We start from the raw sequence: 18,751 nt of genomic DNA on the forward strand, positions 1-18,751 counted from the left end.
AGTCATATTGAGAAACTAAGGTGAATTTTGGATTGCTTAACAGATCCATTTTGTTTCAAAACTGAGGTCACCCTCTTATTTGTTTCACAGCACTTTGGCAGTAGCATCAGAGGGCCATCAGCACCCAAAAACAATATTATACAACCCATGTGCCTTTAACTGAGTCTTTGGTGCACAATAAAAGAAACAGTGATTAGTTTGAATTTTTTAAATAATGATTTACTCTTATTTATTTACTCTCAAGACAGGAAGAGTCTGAGCTGACTTGCTGAAATGCAACACATTTTGTTTGTTCAATTGATTTCTGCAAATGATTACCAAGAAGGAAAAAACAAACAAACTTTTACAGGAATACCTTTTTTTTTAGGAAAGCCTGACAGTGCTGGGGCATGAAACACTTACTGCAGTGTTTTAAAAAATCTTTTAAAAAACCAAAATAAACCACAGTCCATATTATTATGTTATTTTGCTGAGCTGTTCCCATGATTCATTGACCTTATTCCAAAGTATAAATCTTAACACATAAGGTATTTTCAAGCTTTTGCTAAGAATCCAGTGTGTCATATAAGAGGCTCAGTGTGGTCACTTCCCCCTTTTTCTCTTCCCTCTGAGCCTGGGATTGTAGTTGGAGGTTGGAACAGGCTTGCGTAAATCATTGAGCAATCTCTTTTTTGCCTGTAAAATCCACAGCTCTCTCAGTGTATAATAGTGTTTCAGTCTCCAGTTTCTACTTCTGCTTGGGGATTCAAGGTAATGAAGATAAAATGCATGTGATAACCCAAAGCTGTGTCCTATTTTTATGGATGACCTTTGTGAAAAGTCAAGGTAAGACCAAGCAAATTCAGTAATTTGAAAGCTCCTTTAATTTATTGTTGAATATATTGAATATATGTATATATATATATATATATATATATTGTGCATTTTGTAAAATATTAACTCTTTGTTTTGTTTTGTTTTGTTTTGTTTTGTTTTGTTTTGTTTTGTTTTGTTTTGTTTTGTTTTCCCCCCACAGACTGTACCCGTGAAAAGTTTATAAATAGTGGGCTGTTTGATTCAAACTTTGACATAAGTAATCTGGAGGCCAGCTACGCTGGCGGAAAGCAAGTGAGAGTGGGCTGCAATATTGGCTACACTGGCTTTTTCAAACTGATCTGTGTCGAAGGAAAATGGCAATCTAGAGGCACTAAATGTGAACGTAAGTTCCAGTCTTTTGCTGTTTGGAAATAGATATTTATTCCTCCATTACAAAAAAGTGGTAAACACCATTACACACAATACGTAACATGTAAAGCTGTATCAGTACATTCTGTTCAGTGTTTATGGTGTCATAGTTTGAATAAGTGAACAAATGCCAAAGAAGGAAAAACTTTATTGCATTAATATTGTTGACTTTATATTATAACTTATATTACAACTATGACACTGCAGTCTGGGCCTTAATGATATATTTTCATGTATTCTCTTTCATTCTTACGTAATAAGCAAGATCATGTGGTCATCCCGGTGATGCCCAGTTTGCAGATTTTTACCTAGACAAAGGAGATGATTTTGTCTTTGGGTCGAAAGTGGTATACACCTGCCACAAAGGGTATGAAAATATTTATAATCACATTTTTGTACTTCTGTATTGTTTTCTATGTTTGTCTGTACTTTGTAAGTATAATACTATGTGATTTAAAATTGGATCATATAGTGACATTTCCTTTCTCCATTTTTCACTTCATGCCGGCTTCAGTTATCAAATGGTCAGTCGCACAAACTTCCGGCGTTGCATGGCTGAAGGCTGGGATGGCGTTGTTCCTGTCTGTGAGGGTAAGAGCTGAGATGAAGGATCATTAATCATCTGGCTTGTGACACACAGTGGGAAATGTCACTCCCTTCAAACTGTTGAAAAGAAACTTTACTGCTTACCTGCTTGTTGGTCGATAAGTTTGGTCCCCCAATCTATTTTTAATCATGTTTTTCCTTCCAGCCCAACAGTGCCCAGTGATTCATGTGGACAATAATGTCCAAGTGATTGGGGACACAGAGGAAGCTATCTTTGGCAATGTAATTCGATTTAGCTGCAAATTCAGCAATGAAATCCTGTTTGGGTCATCAGAGATCTACTGCGACGACAATGGACAATGGAATGAGGCAGTTCCAAAATGCAAAGGTAAAGAATCCATCCATCCATTTTCTATACCGCTTATCCATCAGGGTCGTGGGGAAGCTGGAGCTTATAGGAAAAGCAGGATATCCAAAATGAAAACAGGAAGTGCATGAAGGTCTTACTTTCAGAAAAGAAACAATGAAAACAGAGGGAGAGAGGAAGATACTAAGCTATACAGACATGCAAAAAGCACCGTACAAACACAGATCCAGTCTTAAATCTGCCAAATTGCTCACAGACACATCAGGGCCTCTCTGACAGGTTAAAATATGCTTGATATTTCAGATATTTAAAATCTAAATGATTAAATTCTGTGCACTCTGAGCAGGACCAAAATAGCCAATGACAGAGACATGTTGGAGGAGCTGACTGTGCTGCCAACTTCCTCCATTTCTTTCTTGCCTGATATTAGACAACCCGTGTCGACTGTGTTTCTCTAAACATTTTCTCATCAAGACTTGTTTAGTACGCAACCCGATTTCAGCACTGGATAGCACCAGATGTTTCCACTGATCAACTTATATCTGCTATCTAACATGATAACAACCTACAGAGTTCAGTCATCACTAAAATACCATAATGCATTTACGTCACCGCTTGTTGAACTTGGTCTGATAATATAGTGGAATATCAGGGATTTCTATACCAGAATATGTCAAATGGTCCCCTTCAACTACTCCTAATCTTCCAACTCCTGGTGAATGAGTGACCCAAATCCCCAATCCCCAGAGTTCCCCTCATTAAATTATGATGTTTTTCTTGATATTTGGATCAAAACTGAATTCAAGAACAGCTCTAACATTTAAAAAATCAGCAGCTCAAATTTTAAATATATCTCAAACTGAAACTGAAGATCGACACCACTGTCCTATCTGTCTATTCAATGCAGCATTACAGCCAGCAGGTAGTCGGCTTAGCATAGCACAAAGTCTGTAAACAAGGGAAAACAGTTAGCTTACCTTCATCTGTCTTAAATCCTGAAAATTCAATTTTCAGTTTTTCATTGACGGTGGCTTAATAGTAATTAATCAATTGCTTAATCAAAACAGTAATGTAGCCTCAGAAATGAATTCTGTTATAGTGCATAAAATAAAAAAAATTAATAAATGGACATTTTGAAGCTGGTCCATCATATGATTTACCTATGAATTCAATCCCACATATCCCTTAATATTTGCCCTTTCACAAACACATGGATTTAAATTCATGTCTGTTTGTATTCTCCAACAGCAATAAAATGTTCAGTACCAGATATTGAAAATGGTCGTGTTATTGGAGAGATGCGTGACTACAACGAACATGAAGTCCTGCATTATGAGTGCAATAAGAAGTATACACGTGCTGAAGAGAGACCTTCAAAATGCACAAAATTTGGACTAAGAGCAGAGTGGAGCCCCACACCACTGTGTGAACGTGAGTATGAACTTGGAGCTGGATGGATGTTTCTCATGGGACTATTGTCTGTCTTGTTACAACAAACTAACAGATAATATTATGCTTAATTTCCCAACAAATGCAGCCACAAAATGTAAACTGCCAACGGCACTTGAAGGAACCACGTATCAAACATCTTACAGAAACGTGTTTTCACCTGGTGACACACTGACAGTCATGTGTGGAGAGAAGTACTGGATTAATCACCCTACAGAGACCTCAGCGGTAACTACATGCAATGATGATGGAACATGGAGTATCAGACCAGTGTGCCAAGGTAGAAAACTTCATGGGCTTCAGAGCCAGAGACAAACTGAGATTGTTGTTCTCTGCTGTGTGTATGAGATGAGATTATTACCTTTAAATACACAAGTTTTTCTCTTATTTTAGAGGTTATATGCAGCAACCGACGAGAAAATGACGTGGATTATTGGGATGTTTACCGTTGGCAACGAATCACATTGGGCGATACTGTCAGATACAGGTGTAGACAAAACTACAAGAGCACAGATGGCTCCTACCGGGCTGTATGTCACAGAGATGGGTGGAGACCAAAACCACTTTGTCAAGGTATTTTCAAGTTAATATTGTGTTTGTGACATTACTGTTACTTTAGGTCCAATTCTGATCCATGTGTTTCACTGCACTGAATGTTTTCTACAAAAGCTGACTGAATCCCAAGCTGAGTCTGTCCCAATCCCAGTTTATGACATTGATTGCAACAGTATTTATCTGCATTTGTCCAGAGAAAATGAAGTAATGTCGTTCCATACAGCAAAAAATAAGATCTGCAAGATCTGATGACAGTATACATGTTAGGACGAGAGATTGATAGATTTCTTGTGATGTTTATTGACATGGCCTATTTGACATCTGCTTTAAAAACGAGCAAAATAAAGAGGAAAAAGGGAAAAAGTGAAATTAAACTTTATTATTATTATTTTTATTAGTTTATTTATTTATTATTAGCTGCTTTGCTTCACATAATTCTATATATTACAGTAATCCTACTCATACTACTACAACTCACAGTCACTTGTTCGCAGTGTCTTCATACATTTGCTACATACATTTCTGTATCTGTATGTCTCAGCAAGTGTGAAATAAATGTGTGCAATTGCATATAAAAGTTTTTCTTTTTTTTCTACAGAAATAATATGTGACAGACTGGAAATCCCAAACGCAGATATTTCCTACTCTAACAAAATGAAATACAAAAACAATGAACGGGTCAACTATGTCTGCAACGAAGGTTACACGGGAAATCCCACACGAACCTGTGGGGAAAATGGTTGGGTTGGCAATTCACAATGCACAGGTAAGGAAGTACAGTGAAATAACTTCATTGTCAGCTCGTTTTCGTGTTTCTGTTTGTTTTTGTTTTAACATGCATGCATTTAATGTAAGAGATTTTAAGAAACTGTTGGCCAAAGCTGTCAAACTCCCAGTCAGTTCCAGTCATTCAGTTAGAAAACAGAAACTCTGTCTCTGCAGTAGTCTGAGAACGGGAGGTCAGACGTGTTTAATTGGGAGCCTGCAACCTGAAAAACACAATTCGCCAAAGCTTTGAAGTCACGAAACATGTTGATCCCATATTTTTTAAATCATGGACACACTGAAACAAGTGGCTATTTGTGGTTACAGTCCCCATTCTGTGTCCATGTGACACAATTTCACAGTGTATGGATAATTTCATGACAAATCTCTTTACATTGTGCAAATCCTCTCTTATTTTTAGAGATAACATGTGACAGACGATATTTTGAGAATGCAGACATTGAGGGAGAGAGTCAGCTGACGTACAGATACAAGGACCAGGTCGAGTACGTCTGCAAGGGTGGCTTTGTGGGACGTTTTAATCTAACCTGTGGGAAAGACGGCTGGACCAAGAGCTCACAATGTATAAGTAAGAAAATACAATACACAATGCAGTTAAGTTAACTGCTGTTTGTTCCATCCTTTTGCAAACTACTGTTTTCACCCTTGCATCACATTTAGCCTTAAACAGAGATTTTTAACAGGCTTGCCTAAAGCTTTCAGGTGTGATAATTTACAATCAGTTCGAAGTCACAGAACCCATGATTATTATAGATTCAGATTATAAGGAAATCAACCACTCTGCCTCAAAGAGTTGAATATGACTTTGAGTTTTCTAAACAACAGCAATCCCACCACTGCAAATTTAAATCTAAATTAAATCAGTTGATTTGAAATGTACTACCAGTTAGCACTCATTAACCCTGAAGAGTGGATGAATTGGTGGGGAACAGCAGCTCTGTGCCTCTTTTCCCCCTTTACATGAGAGTTTTTATTAAATGTTCCATATCAATGTGCTCATTCTGGAGCACTGCGAGATCTGACAGGAGACCACGGGAGGTAATTTACACAGACAAGCATTCTTCTGTGAAATGTTTGTTTCAAAATGTGTGAATTTAACCAGAAACCTGGAGGGTCACAGTGTCATTTGATTTGTTTCAGGTATACAATGTGAAAAACTTGACATCAAGAATGCACACATTATCCGCAACGACAAGCAAAAGTACGCACACCTGGAACGAGTCTCCTATGCTTGCCAAAATGATAGGGACGAGCGTTTCACTATTATTTGTAAAGAAGGTGTTTGGACTGGGATTCAGAGTTGTACAGGTGAGAACATTCAACTACAACAATTACAGTTTAAAGGAGGATTTTAGCATGACCATGTGTTTGTAAACAGCAATATAAATAGTAAATATCTCCTAACAGGTAAAAGTTTTAATTTTAATTTAAAAGGTTAAACGTTGACTAAATTAATATGCATGTTTTCTAAGAGCCATTTTAAATCCTTCATCACATCCTTCAATAAGATGCAACAGCTAACCACCGTTGTTAACATGTGACATATGCTCTGTTCAAATGTGTGCTGTCGAAGATAAATCTAAAATTAAAGTCAGTGCGCCACTGCATAAACGGGCTAATAATTACAAATTATTCTGACGTGGACATAAATGTGCAAACCAAAGTTAATGGCAATCCATCCAATAGATGGAGAAACATCCTTGAAGAACAGTTACATTAACCTGCTGCCAGCACGAGATTAAAGTCCCAATTGTCAAAGTCAGTAGGATTCTGGCAACAAAACTGCAAAAAGCCAAAACAGATCAATAACACCATCACGAGAGCATGGGGAAAAATGTGTTGTTACCATCTTTTGATTGATGCCATCTGAATATGATCTCTTTCTTTCTTTCATTGTCAGCATGTCCAAAAGCTGAAGTTCCAAATGGATTCATAGTTGGCCCATACAACAGCAGCACACTGTACTACTCCTGCAATCAAGGTTACAAGCCTTACAACAAAGGCTGGTGGAGTCAGGCCACGTGTAAAGACAGAGTGTGGGCTGGACTTGAACAGTGCATTGGTAACGTTCTGGAATATCAACTGACAAGCTATACATCATTTGAAGTAGAAAATTAAATGAGGTTTTGGAATCAGTGCAGATTTCTTAAAGATATAAGCCTTTTTTTCTGAAAGAGAAAAAAATCCTTCAATCCTTCAGTAACACTGGAGCGAATGCATCTCACTCCTCAAAGCAAATTAAATCTGGTGTGATTCTGCAGCCAAAGCATATTTCAGCATTCAAGTATGATGTCTTAGATTTAATTTGGTAAAACACTACTTTTTGAAAAAGTGACATCCTTTGATTTTGAAAGAAAAAATATTGTTTTATTGCTGATGTCTCATTTGTTTGCAAAGGTATACTGCCCTAACTGTGTGTAATCTCATCCACTCCAGACGAAAGAGCATGTGGAGGAATTCCTGTGATTCCTAACGGGAATATGCCACGTCAGCATTATCTTTATCAACATAGTGAAAGCGTCCAGATTACCTGTAAGGAAGGATTCCAGGCTCAGATTGACAGGTTAATTTGTCAGGAGGGAAAATGGAATGCAAACGGATTAGCCTTCAAAACAATCTGTAGACGTGAGTCATCTTCAATCTTTTTAGATCATAAATATTTCTAAAAAAGGTCATAGGGAGTCATTTCATACTATCCATGTTTTCATCTCTTGCAGCTCTTGCCAGTAACTGCAAAGCCCCACCTAGAGTGGCAAATGCAGTTGTTGTGGGTGCATATAAGAAGCAGTACTTGTCTGACTCTGAAGTAATTTATCAGTGTCGTGATAACTACACAATGGAGGGAGAGAGCAGACTTCGATGCAAAGATGGGGAATGGGAGGAGGTGAACATTACCTGCCACGGTATGTACATAAAAAAGAAATTAACAAAATTACAGATAATGAAAGACAAAAGTCTCAAAGCAAAGTTATGTAACCTGTTGAGTTTTCAAGACTCTGAATGCCATAATGAATATAGAGATAAAAATGTTTTGTTCTCTGTCATGTCATACATGTGTCTGTGGGGGCAAAAGGAGCTTAATGACATTAAGAAACGAGTAAAAATGCAAAATACACTGAAGGTAAAAGCAGAATGGATTTTGGTGCGTTTACCAGTTCACATAAATTTAAGATTTCAGCTGTCAGACAAATAATACACTGCTTTGTACTCCAATCTGAAGCCATCATTTTTTTCCCCTTGGCTTGAGCAAAATGTGGTTGCCTAAGCCTAACCAGGCTGCAGACTCAGAATGTGAAGTCCTGTGCCTCAAACAACTCCTGTGTGGATTTCTTGTATTTTCAGCGTACTGTGACAAGCCTATCAATGAGACGCTGATCTATGATGAAGACAAAAAACGTTATAAGCATGGGGAAGAATTACGTTATCAGTGTAGCTTGGGTGAAGTACAAACTGCACAATGCGTCAACGGCAAGTGGAATCAAACAGTGAAATGTGAAGCTAAGGGGTAATAATATCCAGACAAGATATTGAGAGATTTATGGACAATCATAATCATCCCTCAGCTCCACACTGACCACAGAGACATTCCTCTGTAGTGCACCTGCACTGTAAAAAAGAAGTATTTGTTGGGTGTAACAATTCAAGTTAAACCTAATGGGGCCTCGGCAGTCTCAGTTAGCCAAATCAAGTTAGTATCCTTGTACTCATGTTTACATTTATTTCTGGCAATGCAACTACCTGGACGTATCCCTCCACTACACCTCTGCAAGAGTGAAGGAGGGAAAATACAGTGTTTACATCACTCCAACACTTGGTGCTTTGCCTTAGAGTTCAGCATAGGGACCACACAGCAGTATTAGTAGTAAAACATAAAAATCCAAAACATCACTGGTTGTTTTTATCCTCAAAAGACAAAGGCACATGTCTGTTTTATTTGTCAGCTGAAATGAAACCATAATAACTGTTTCACTGCAAAAACAACACAAGCAAAAAGAAAACGGGTTATTTAGAACTGGACGCATGATTTACACCCACAGCATGTTGAGATGTGATACTGAACACAGAAATTCTCTCCCACAGCACCCCCTGAGGGATCGTGATGCTGATTTTGTTTGAAGTCCAAAGACAGGAAATGGCTTCTCTAGTGTCCATGAGTCATACTGATGTTGTGATCATCTCATAGTTAATACACGCTTTCTGGTACACAAATCATTGGAAAGGATAACATTGAATGACTAAATCAATTAATCATGTAATAATGTGATCTGGAATTTTTGAGCTTTGCTATATTGAATAAAAGAGGAGAAAAGAAAAAGGCTTTATTTGGATTCTCTGTATTTAATGACAAAATACAGCATATAGAATTTCAAACAGTTACTGGGTGGGGCATTTAGAGTATTCAGGCTGTTAAATTGTTGTGCCTAGCTGTATCTTTCAGAATTGTATAAACAGTTTTGAAAAGGAAAAGTACGTTTTAATACCTATGAGTGTGTGGAGAGTGGTCTTTCTCCGCTCAGGATGGAGAGCAGGTCATCCACTAATCAGAAGTCTGTAGTCTACACGTCGGAGTGTCCTTGGACAAGATGCATTGAACTCCAAATTGCTTGTGAGTGTTGTTAGAAAGTACACTTTGATGTGTAGTAACAGCAGTAATAACAGAGTGCTGTAACTCCTGCAATAATGGTAATAATGACATGTACAGTCAGTATAATAACAATGTAGTTTTTATAATACAACAGCCACAACAATAATACTAATAATAATGAGGACAATAAAGATAACTAGAAAATTTCTTCACAAGAAGTTTTGAGTGGGCCAATGGCGCTCGCCAGGGCTCTGCTGGGACCCTATTGCCGGGACCCTTGGTAGATTTCAAAACATGTTTGAAGCTTTTATTTTGAAAAGCTCTGTGACAGCCATCCATCCATCCATTTTCTATCCAGCTTATCCGTTAGGGTCGCGGGGGACCTGGAGCCTATACCAGCTGACTACGGGCGAGAGGCGGGGTTCACCCTGGACTGGTCGCCAGTCAATCGCAGGGCCAACACACAAAGACAGACAACCACACACTCTCATACTCACACCTAGGGGCAATTTAGAGTTGCCAATTAACCTAACGTGCATGTTATTTTGGGACTGTGGGAGGAAGCCAGAGTACCCGGAGAAAACCCACACAGGCACAGGGAGAACATGCAAACTCCACATAGAAGGGCCCAGACCGGGATTCGAACCTGGAACCCTCTTGCTATGACAGTGCTAACCACTGCACCACCGTGCCGCCCCTGTGACAGCCACTTCCTGTAATTTGAAAGGGGCTTTTATTTTGAAAATCTGTGTGTGTGTGTGTGTTAGTGTCTCTGTGTGGTCATATATGCATGTTGTGCTGTGTATATCTTATTAATATACACTGGGTGTCCATTGGGCTCCATGTATTAGTAGTGGGAGCAGCCATTTTGTGTGCTGACAAAAGAGCAGCTGTGCACGTTACCATAGAAACAGGTCCCCTCCATGCCCTAGCCCCTCCCTTCCCTTTCAGCCGGGGAGGGGCAGAGAGAGAGAGGCTATATTATATATTTATATTATATTACATATTTTGAAAATCTGCGTGTGTGTCCTGTGTGTGCTCATATATGCATTTTGTTGTGTGTGTATATCTTATTAATATACACTGGGTGTCCATTGGGCTCCATGTATTAGTAGTGGGAGCAGCCATTTTGTGTGCTGACTATAACTGTGTTTCATTAATAACTGCATGTCAGTTGAGCAGCTGCGCACGTTACCATGGAAACAGGCCCCCTCCTCGCCCCAGCCCCTCCCTTCCCTGTCATCCAGGGGGGCTCTCCTAGGTAAAAGAGAGAAAATCCTCGATCGCCCCAGAGAAAAAGGTAGCTAGAAAAAGGCCCTCAAACAAATGCTTCTTGCGACCAAACGAAAAGTCGCAGGACAAAAATTCTTCCACTGTGAGCACTGGGCACTTGTCTACTAACATGATGTCGAAGTTCATCTTTCCCGGTCAAAACATGGTTTCGTACGAGCAGGATAGAAACGCCTTGGTTTTTGGGATCGCCTCAGAAAAACTCGACCGAATTTAACATGAGAGTGTATAAGAGGAGGGAGTCGCGCTTAAACTGCTGTAGCTCGAAAACCAAAAACAATTGAAACACAAATGTATTGGAGAAAATTTAGCCCCAACCCTCCTTACCCGTTTAAACTTTGAATGATGTCTGTAGGTGAAACTATCGCAGAGCTAGAGGGCGACAAAGAGAGCAATGTTTTGCGATTTTTCGTTTTTCTCTCTCTCTTTTTCATTCATCGTCTATGTCGCTCACCCATCGGTTTTCGCGATTTTCTTGAGAACCGTTTGTCGGATCGGAACCAAAAGTCATAGCACACTTTTATTATATATTTTTATTTTAAATACCACACATACAAATTAAAGAATTACTTGAGAGGAAAAGATGAAAATGTGTGTGTGCAGAGATTTAAAGAACAGAGTGACTCAGTCATATGAAACTCAGCTTGTTCATACAGTCAAATAATTTTATTTTATGGGTTGTTTTTTTTTTTTTTTAAAAAAAAAAGTCAAATAATTAGAAGTAAAATTAGAATTATGCTTGGGTTAAAGTAGGAGAAAGGCAAGTAGCAACTTTGGGATGACTGTTGGTCAATCCAATGTCCTCAGACTGAGAAACACAAGTGACGGGATCAGACGTTATGAAGGAATTCAAAACAATTCTTCAGCAACGGGATGTATTTTTAAGTCTGAATCATTACTGTGCAAATAAACAGTTTTGCTCTCTTGGTACCATATCAGTCGTGCCTTTTGATCTAAATCCTTCACTGACTGAATGATTTTTACAGTGGACCTTGTACTGAATGTGGTAATCAACACTGGACAGAAATCATCAGCAGATAATCAGACATATAAGATATTCAGCATTAAAGTTAGTTTGTTTCTACCAAAACTTCCCTGGGTCATCCTGTAAAGTCAAATCTGAATTTGAAAAGTTGTTGTGAATAAACATTTCCTGACATCTATCCCACATCAAGTAATGTCAAGTCAGCAGAGAGGTACGTTTTCTTTTTAAGCAGCCATACTGAATCAGAAAGGAAATATGTTAGTGAATGCAGTTTTCAGTTACATGCAGGTTAAAACGCTCCTTTGCAGCATTTTGTGAATTAATTCAATGGTTGTCGAAGACTTACACTGTGAAGAGTCTATTAATGGGTTATTACTGGTCGAAGGTTCAATGTACATCAACTTTTCTGGGGCTTCCAGTATTGCTTATGTGAACAGCACATGCTGCATGTGTTCCCGTGTGTCATGTTGTGTTCATACAGCCTTGTGCAATCCCACTGGGCAGTCCATGTTGTGACCCTTAGTGCTCCCTGAGGACTCCAGCTGTGGAAAAACACAGGACTTGCACAGAAAGAAGAGTTGTCAAAGGCAGTTAGCTTCAGTTAGAATCTCGCTTGTCACCGCGCAGCTGCTTGTCGAAATGAGATTACCTTTAATACTTTTGTTTCTTCAGCTGTGGGGCAACGCGCAAGTTTCTTTTTCACAAAATGGTAAGACAGACGTTAAATATTTGCTTTTGTAAGTGCAAACCCTTGTTAATTTAAAGGGAAATCTGATTCTGATTTGTGATATTGTAGGAAATAGGATGTGTATGTGATGTGTATGGAGGAGGTGTATGTGAGCAGGATGGTCAGCTTGTGTATGTAAAGTCTAAAGCTTATATCCTCCCATACCTAAAGATCTTCTACTTCACATGTTTGATTCTGAAAATTAGCTTCAGTCACGCAAACTGTTAAGACATGTCCAATTCCCTCTTGTTTCCCATGTTGCTGTTTGTTAGTAACTTGTCCGGCGCTCCCAGACGTTCCTCACGCCTACGTGTCAGAGGAGACCAAAAAATCAGAGTACCGAGAAGGACATGTGATACATTTCAATTGTGAAACTGGTTATGTATCAGGTCCAACTATCAGATATGTATGTACAAGTCTTGGCTGGGAGGGAATCCGCACGGGGAAGTGCTTCTGTGAGTGAAATGGATTTCTTTTCTCCTCTTTATTAGAAAACAACTACCACGATAGCACTCATCAGGTTTCAACAAACATGAATCTTATATGTATATATCTATATATATACATGGTCTAATTTCCAAAAGTCAGAGTAGTGTGACAGATTAACAGATTATTAACATGATTGTAATTTTATTAATTAATCAGGCTGTGGTACTGAGAGAGACAGACATCAGTTGAGCAATGAACCAATAACACGGCTGCTTGATAAACAATCTCTTTTTTCTTTTCAGTAAAACCATGTCAACTTCCTGAGGATACTCCCAATGGATATTATCAAATTATCCGCGGACAAGACTTTGTTTTTGGAGCAGTTATCAGATACTTTTGTAATGAAGGGTATGTGGAAATGCTAAATAGGGCAGGTTAAAATAAAGAGTCACTGAAATAGAATTATTTTGAGGACAACAGAAGACATCAACATGGCACAACCTGTTTTTCCCATCTTGGCAATTTCTCTGATTGATGGTACTGTAATCATTTGTTCTTCCCAAGCTTTATCATACTGTTCACTGCAGGTATCAAATGGTGAGTAAGGATGACACCAGGACTTGTTTGCTGAACAAATGGACCAATCACGTGCCAATATGCGATCGTAAGTCGTAGTAACTGACAGAATTTGCTGTTTTGTTGCCATCAACTTGAACGATCCACTGGGAAGTTTTTGTACAAGCCTTGAATAAATGAAAAACTTAAGTTCACTACGACTTTCAATGTACATTTTGGTGAGAAAAGCAGCTTAAATCAATTTACTTTTTATTTTCTGGGTCACTTTTAGATTTTTTGTGTTCTCAAGTGAAATGATAATATGTTTGAATATGCAATAACCATGATGCACACCTCTCACTGTCTTCTTCCTCATGGCAATGGTGGCACCTTGGAGGCTCATTGGTATGATTCCTTCGCATTTTAAGCCATACATGCCAAAATGATGCGCAAAACATGATTTCTCAGAAACAAAGCTGAATTAATTAAAACTTATGGTAACAACATAAAACCCAGACGGTTGTTCCATTATATAGCAGGTTCCTCTGTTAGTAGGTAAAGCACCAATGGGGATGTCTTTAAAAGCCTCCAACTGTGGAGCTCAATTGGGAGTCTAAGCTCTCTGTTGAAACCTCATTGTGGGATACTATAACAATATATGATTATATAACTTTAATTATACTTCAGAGTCCTGTCTCTGTTTCCTCAGCTTTCAGCTGTGACCCTCCACCTGCAGATGAAAAGTTAACAGTGAGAGGTTTAACAGACAATGATGAGCCCATACTTCCTGACCGTTTCCTCACATTCAGCTGCGAAGAGCCTGGGACATATCTGAATGGCAGCTCAAGACTGATATGTGGTAAAGATGGACAGTGGGATAATCCTTTCCCCTCTTGTGAAGGTAATGACTGTAAGAAAAAATATTTCTCCTTGCAATATTAATGTGACACGTTTTTATTGTAGAGAACAGTACGATAAACTAAAATGACTGTATGACTTGATAATATCCATTTCACGTGTTCCAGAAATCACTTGTAAAGTCGGCATGGTGCATCCTTATCTTGATATAATTGGATTGCCAGCAAATGAAAAAGTGAAGACTGGACATAGATTGCAGTTTCAGTGCAGTCATGAGTATGTACTGCAAGGGTCTCAAGAACTTGAATGCTTACCAACTGGGCAGTGGAATGCACCGTTCCCAACTTGTTCTGGTATGTTCACTTTCACTGGAGACGAATCACATTTACATTTATCTTACCTGCCTTTTCATTTGCAGATTTGAATAATCCATCAAATTTCAATAAGAATTCACAGTACATAGACAGTATACAGAGATTCACAGTACCACTCCTACAAAATAGCAACGATGATGGCAATTAGACAAGGAGGTGGATGCTGACATGCGAGATATATTAAAGGGTCATCTTCAGCGCAAACTGTGACAGCTGTGAGAGCTTAAGGTTAATATTAAAGGTATTTTCATCATTTGTGCTTTTCTCCTCAAGGAAAAATAACAATAATTAAATCTGCAGTTGTTGTTTGGTGCTGGGCAGGTAACAGTTTGTAGAGCATTTGGTGAAAACAGTTGACTGCTGACGTCAAAAACTTTAGTAAGTAATGATATTCCAATTCTCTTTCACTGTGTCTTTGTGTCAAACAGAGGTACACTTAGAGAGATTTGGGTTTAGATTACATGAGATTGGATCAGATTAACACAAAAAGTCAGATCTTAAGTGTCATATACAAATGTTTATACTGTATAAACCTCTTGATAAAACAGACTCTCTTCTTCAAAACAGATAAATGCAGAGTCCCACAACTACCATACAATGTATTCCTCCGCACACATGTACCAAACGGCCAACTAAGCAAAGGACAAAAGTTAAGGTTTGACTGCCGTCTGCGTGGACACTATCTTCACGGGAATGAAGAGGTTGAATGTTTAGCAGGCGGACGGTGGAGTAGTCCCTTCCCAACATGCGGAGGTAAATCAGTTCTGTCCCCTTGCTCTTTATCGTGGGAAAAACAGAGAAAAGTTGATCCATGACACAACTTTCAAATGTTTCCCATAGTGCACTGAGATCTCAGATGGCTTGATTTGACATGTTTACACAAGAATAGTAAAGCTATTCTTCGTCTGTAAAAAGGTGAAGTAATTTAAAAAGTAATTTATTGCAGAGCTGCTGTATTCGACAGCATCAGTTGAAGCTAAGTGTACCTAATAAACTGCCAGTGTATACACAGACTTATAATAAGATTAATAACAAATTAATCATCGGTTTTCGTGGTTGTTAATCTTTACATTTACATTAAAGGCCACAAAAAGTGTGACTGAAAGATTCTTGCTCTGTCGTTGTCCACATTCTTTTAGCTCCTGCGAACTGTGGGAGACCACCATACCTTCCTGATGGAGATATTGAGGGTACTTCTAAATTCGAATACGCACATGGCGAAAGCGTTAAATACATCTGTCAAAATCTCTACGAGATGGCTGGTGTGCCTTACAAAATCTGCCACAATGGTCAATGGACTGGAGAGATGAGATGCCTCAGTAAGTTACGATATGTGTCATTTTGCATTCTGTAAGTTTTGCTAAAAACTTAATACTGACTTTGGTTTCCAGTGTTTGCATGTACCAGTACTGGAATGTAACTAAGGGCTTTTACCCAAGTGCTGTACTTATGCACAAAGTTGATGTACTTGTGCTTTACTTGAGTCTTTTCTTTTCATGCCACTTTCTACTTGTACTCCACCACGTTTCAGAGGAAAATACTGTACTTTTTAGTTTACAATTATTTGACACCTTTAGTGACTAGTTACTCAATACAACACATTTTAAAATCTCATAAAATATGAGGTTTTGTTATAAATTGAGTTACCCAACAGTACATACAAGTATGGCTGAAGCAATTAGTCGATTAGTAAGTTTATTGTTTAACATTTCCTTTAAATTATTTGAATTATTTTTGTATAATTTTAATTTTAGTGGTTGGACAAGATGTAACTTTTGGCTCTGGGTAAATGTGACAGCATTCCTCACAATTTTCCCTTTTACACTGTTCTATTTGTACTCTGAAAGTTGTTTAAAGTTACGGTGAAGCACCTGCACATTGTGTGGTTTATGTAGGTTCATAATCAACCTTCGCCATTCAGTAATTTACCTACAATTAGTAATATTGGTACAGTATATGGAGAATGATTTACAGTGATTTCTAACTGTTTTCTCTTGCAGAACCCTGCACTGTGAATGAAGAACTCATGAGAAATCATAATATTGAATTCAAGTATAGTGATGAGGCTAAGCTGTATGCACCCCATAATGATCAACTGCAGTTCCGGTGTGTTGGAAGAACAAGACACGACGGCAGAGTGAGCATGGCTCAGAAATGTCTCGATGGTGTGATTAACCTGCCCACTTGCCATTAAAGTTATTTGTCAACCTGCTGTGATAAACATGCAAATGATCAATCAAAATAAAAAAAATTGGACCAGTTACAATATTTATGTGTTTGATTATTTTAATGAGACTTATATTTTCTCTTGTCTATTTACTGTTTCCAAAATCACAGGGATGCACACATGTGATGAGAGTAATTTCTACAGGTCACATCTTAATTCTTCAGACAGTAACTTTTGACTCTCTCAAAGGGACATTCGTGTCTTTCCAGTGAAGAAAGGGAGAGTATGATTCAGGACTCTTTTCCTTGTCTGAAATCCCTCACATTGTTGCTTCTTTATGGGTTTGATAATCAGTGGTAATAGTACATATAGTAAAGAACTTACATGCTGGAAGTCTGGACACACTCTTCAATGGGAATGCAGAGGTTGAATATTTAGCAGATAGACAGTGGAGTGATCCACTCCCAGCAAGCGGAGGTAAATGAATTCTGTAAATCGTAATTGGTGAGAAATGATGAAAAATCATAACCGTGAACATGGACCAATATGCTTCCCACAGTTCATGAAAAGGACATGTACAGAATCAGAATCAGAATCAGAATTCCTTTATTAATCCCTGGAGGGAAATTCGAACGACTGAGGTTCAACAGTTATCCATCCTTCCATCCATCCAGTTTCTATACTGCTCATCTGTCAGGGTTGCAGGGGGCTGGAGGCAATCCCAGCTGACTACGGGCGAGAGGCGGGGTTCAACCTGGACTGGTTGCCAGTCAATCGTAGGGCTGACACACAAAGACAGACAACCACACACTCACACCTCGGAGCAATGTAGAGTAGCCAATTAACCTAATGTGTATGTTTTTGGGATTGTGCAAACTCTGCAGAAGGGCCCAAACCGCCAACCAGTGCACCACCGTGCCGCCCTGCAACAGTTATGTTTGAAGAAAATGTAATGCTACCTGGAATACACATTTAATCCAATTTTATCCAAAAAGCTAAAAATTTTGAAACTAACTTTACGAGGACAATGGTAGCTTAAAAGAGCAGCAGTAAAAGTAGGCCAATTGCCATCTCAGACTTTGCGAGAAATTCATTTGATTTGGTTTAAGTAAGTGTTGAGTGATCTCAATATACTTTATGCAAAAACACAGATACATCTAATCCCTAAGAATGATCCCAATAAAGTTTATTTTCTTAAAATTAAATTTAGAAAAGCACTGTTCAAAAGGACAAGAAACATGAAAGAACATATTTTGCTTGTGAATACTGTGTAGATATTCCTCTGAAGATTGTTTCGTTGTAGAATGCAGTTCCAGTACATTTCAGGTGTTGTTATACACACACTGTTTCACAGTTTGCTGACCAGTCATGGTCCATTTGATGAATGTTGCAACAGAAATATGCTACTGATGATATTTGGGAAGACATATTTAGTGTTCAGCCATTAAATATTTTTAATCCAAGAACCTTAATAATTGTGTATCATGTACAGTGATTCCTCACATGATTATTTGCAAGAATATGGTGCTTACATGTTGTTGCATCTGTATTAACAATGTAATAATGCCATATATAAAAAATCCATTGGAGAAGAACTTTTGCTGATAATCATGAGTACTGAGTATTTTTACATTGTTGTATTGATTGTACTTTTACTTAAACTAAGACGAGTACCCCTTCTATCACACTATGCTTGAAAGTTACAACAAACAAAATTTGTCCGTGAACCCACAGCATGGTAAGAAAAAATAATATTGCATTTCAGCCTCCATTCAGCCCATAGTAATGAAACCCAGCTCCAATAATAGTGTGTGGGTGAAGTGATGGTGTGAGCACCTTGTCCTTCTGCCAGTC

At 38.4% G+C, this 18,751-nt stretch overlaps 1 protein-coding gene across 1 annotated transcript; it reads left to right on the plus strand.

Annotated features, from left to right (window-relative positions):
• The first annotated feature begins 619 nt into the window (after positions 1-619).
• LOC124060692 (complement factor H-like) lies at positions 620-16,998 on the plus strand. The gene is made up of 22 exons (XM_046391938.1): positions 620-825; positions 1,016-1,198; positions 1,486-1,591; positions 1,739-1,815; positions 1,976-2,158; positions 3,386-3,568; positions 3,675-3,866; positions 3,980-4,159; positions 4,740-4,907; positions 5,328-5,495; positions 6,068-6,235; positions 6,828-6,989; positions 7,364-7,552; positions 7,645-7,830; positions 12,787-12,969; positions 13,246-13,351; positions 13,531-13,607; positions 14,208-14,399; positions 14,524-14,709; positions 15,298-15,483; positions 15,870-16,049; positions 16,731-16,998. Exons 1-22 carry the CDS (start codon positions 765-767, stop codon positions 16,922-16,924), a joined length of 3,510 nt encoding a protein of 1,169 aa, XP_046247894.1. The 5' UTR covers positions 620-764; the 3' UTR covers positions 16,925-16,998.
• Positions 16,999-18,751: the final 1,753 nt, after the last annotated feature.

The sequence above is a fragment of the Scatophagus argus genome, chromosome 6 (assembly GCF_020382885.2).
Source record: "Scatophagus argus isolate fScaArg1 chromosome 6, fScaArg1.pri, whole genome shotgun sequence".
Classification (NCBI taxonomy): Eukaryota; Metazoa; Chordata; class Actinopteri; family Scatophagidae; genus Scatophagus; species Scatophagus argus.

Excerpts from the sequence above, each read along its gene's own strand:
- LOC124060692 (XM_046391938.1), top strand. The coding sequence starts at position 765 with ATGCATGTGATAACCCAAAGCTGTGTCCTATTTTTATGGATGACCTTT. Across the intron at positions 1,816-1,975 it reads CGTTGTTCCTGTCTGTGAGG|CCCAACAGTGCCCAGTGATT; the intron begins GTAAGAGCTGAG and ends TTTTCCTTCCAG. Across the intron at positions 15,484-15,869 it reads TCCCTTCCCAACATGCGGAG|CTCCTGCGAACTGTGGGAGA; the intron begins GTAAATCAGTTC and ends ACATTCTTTTAG.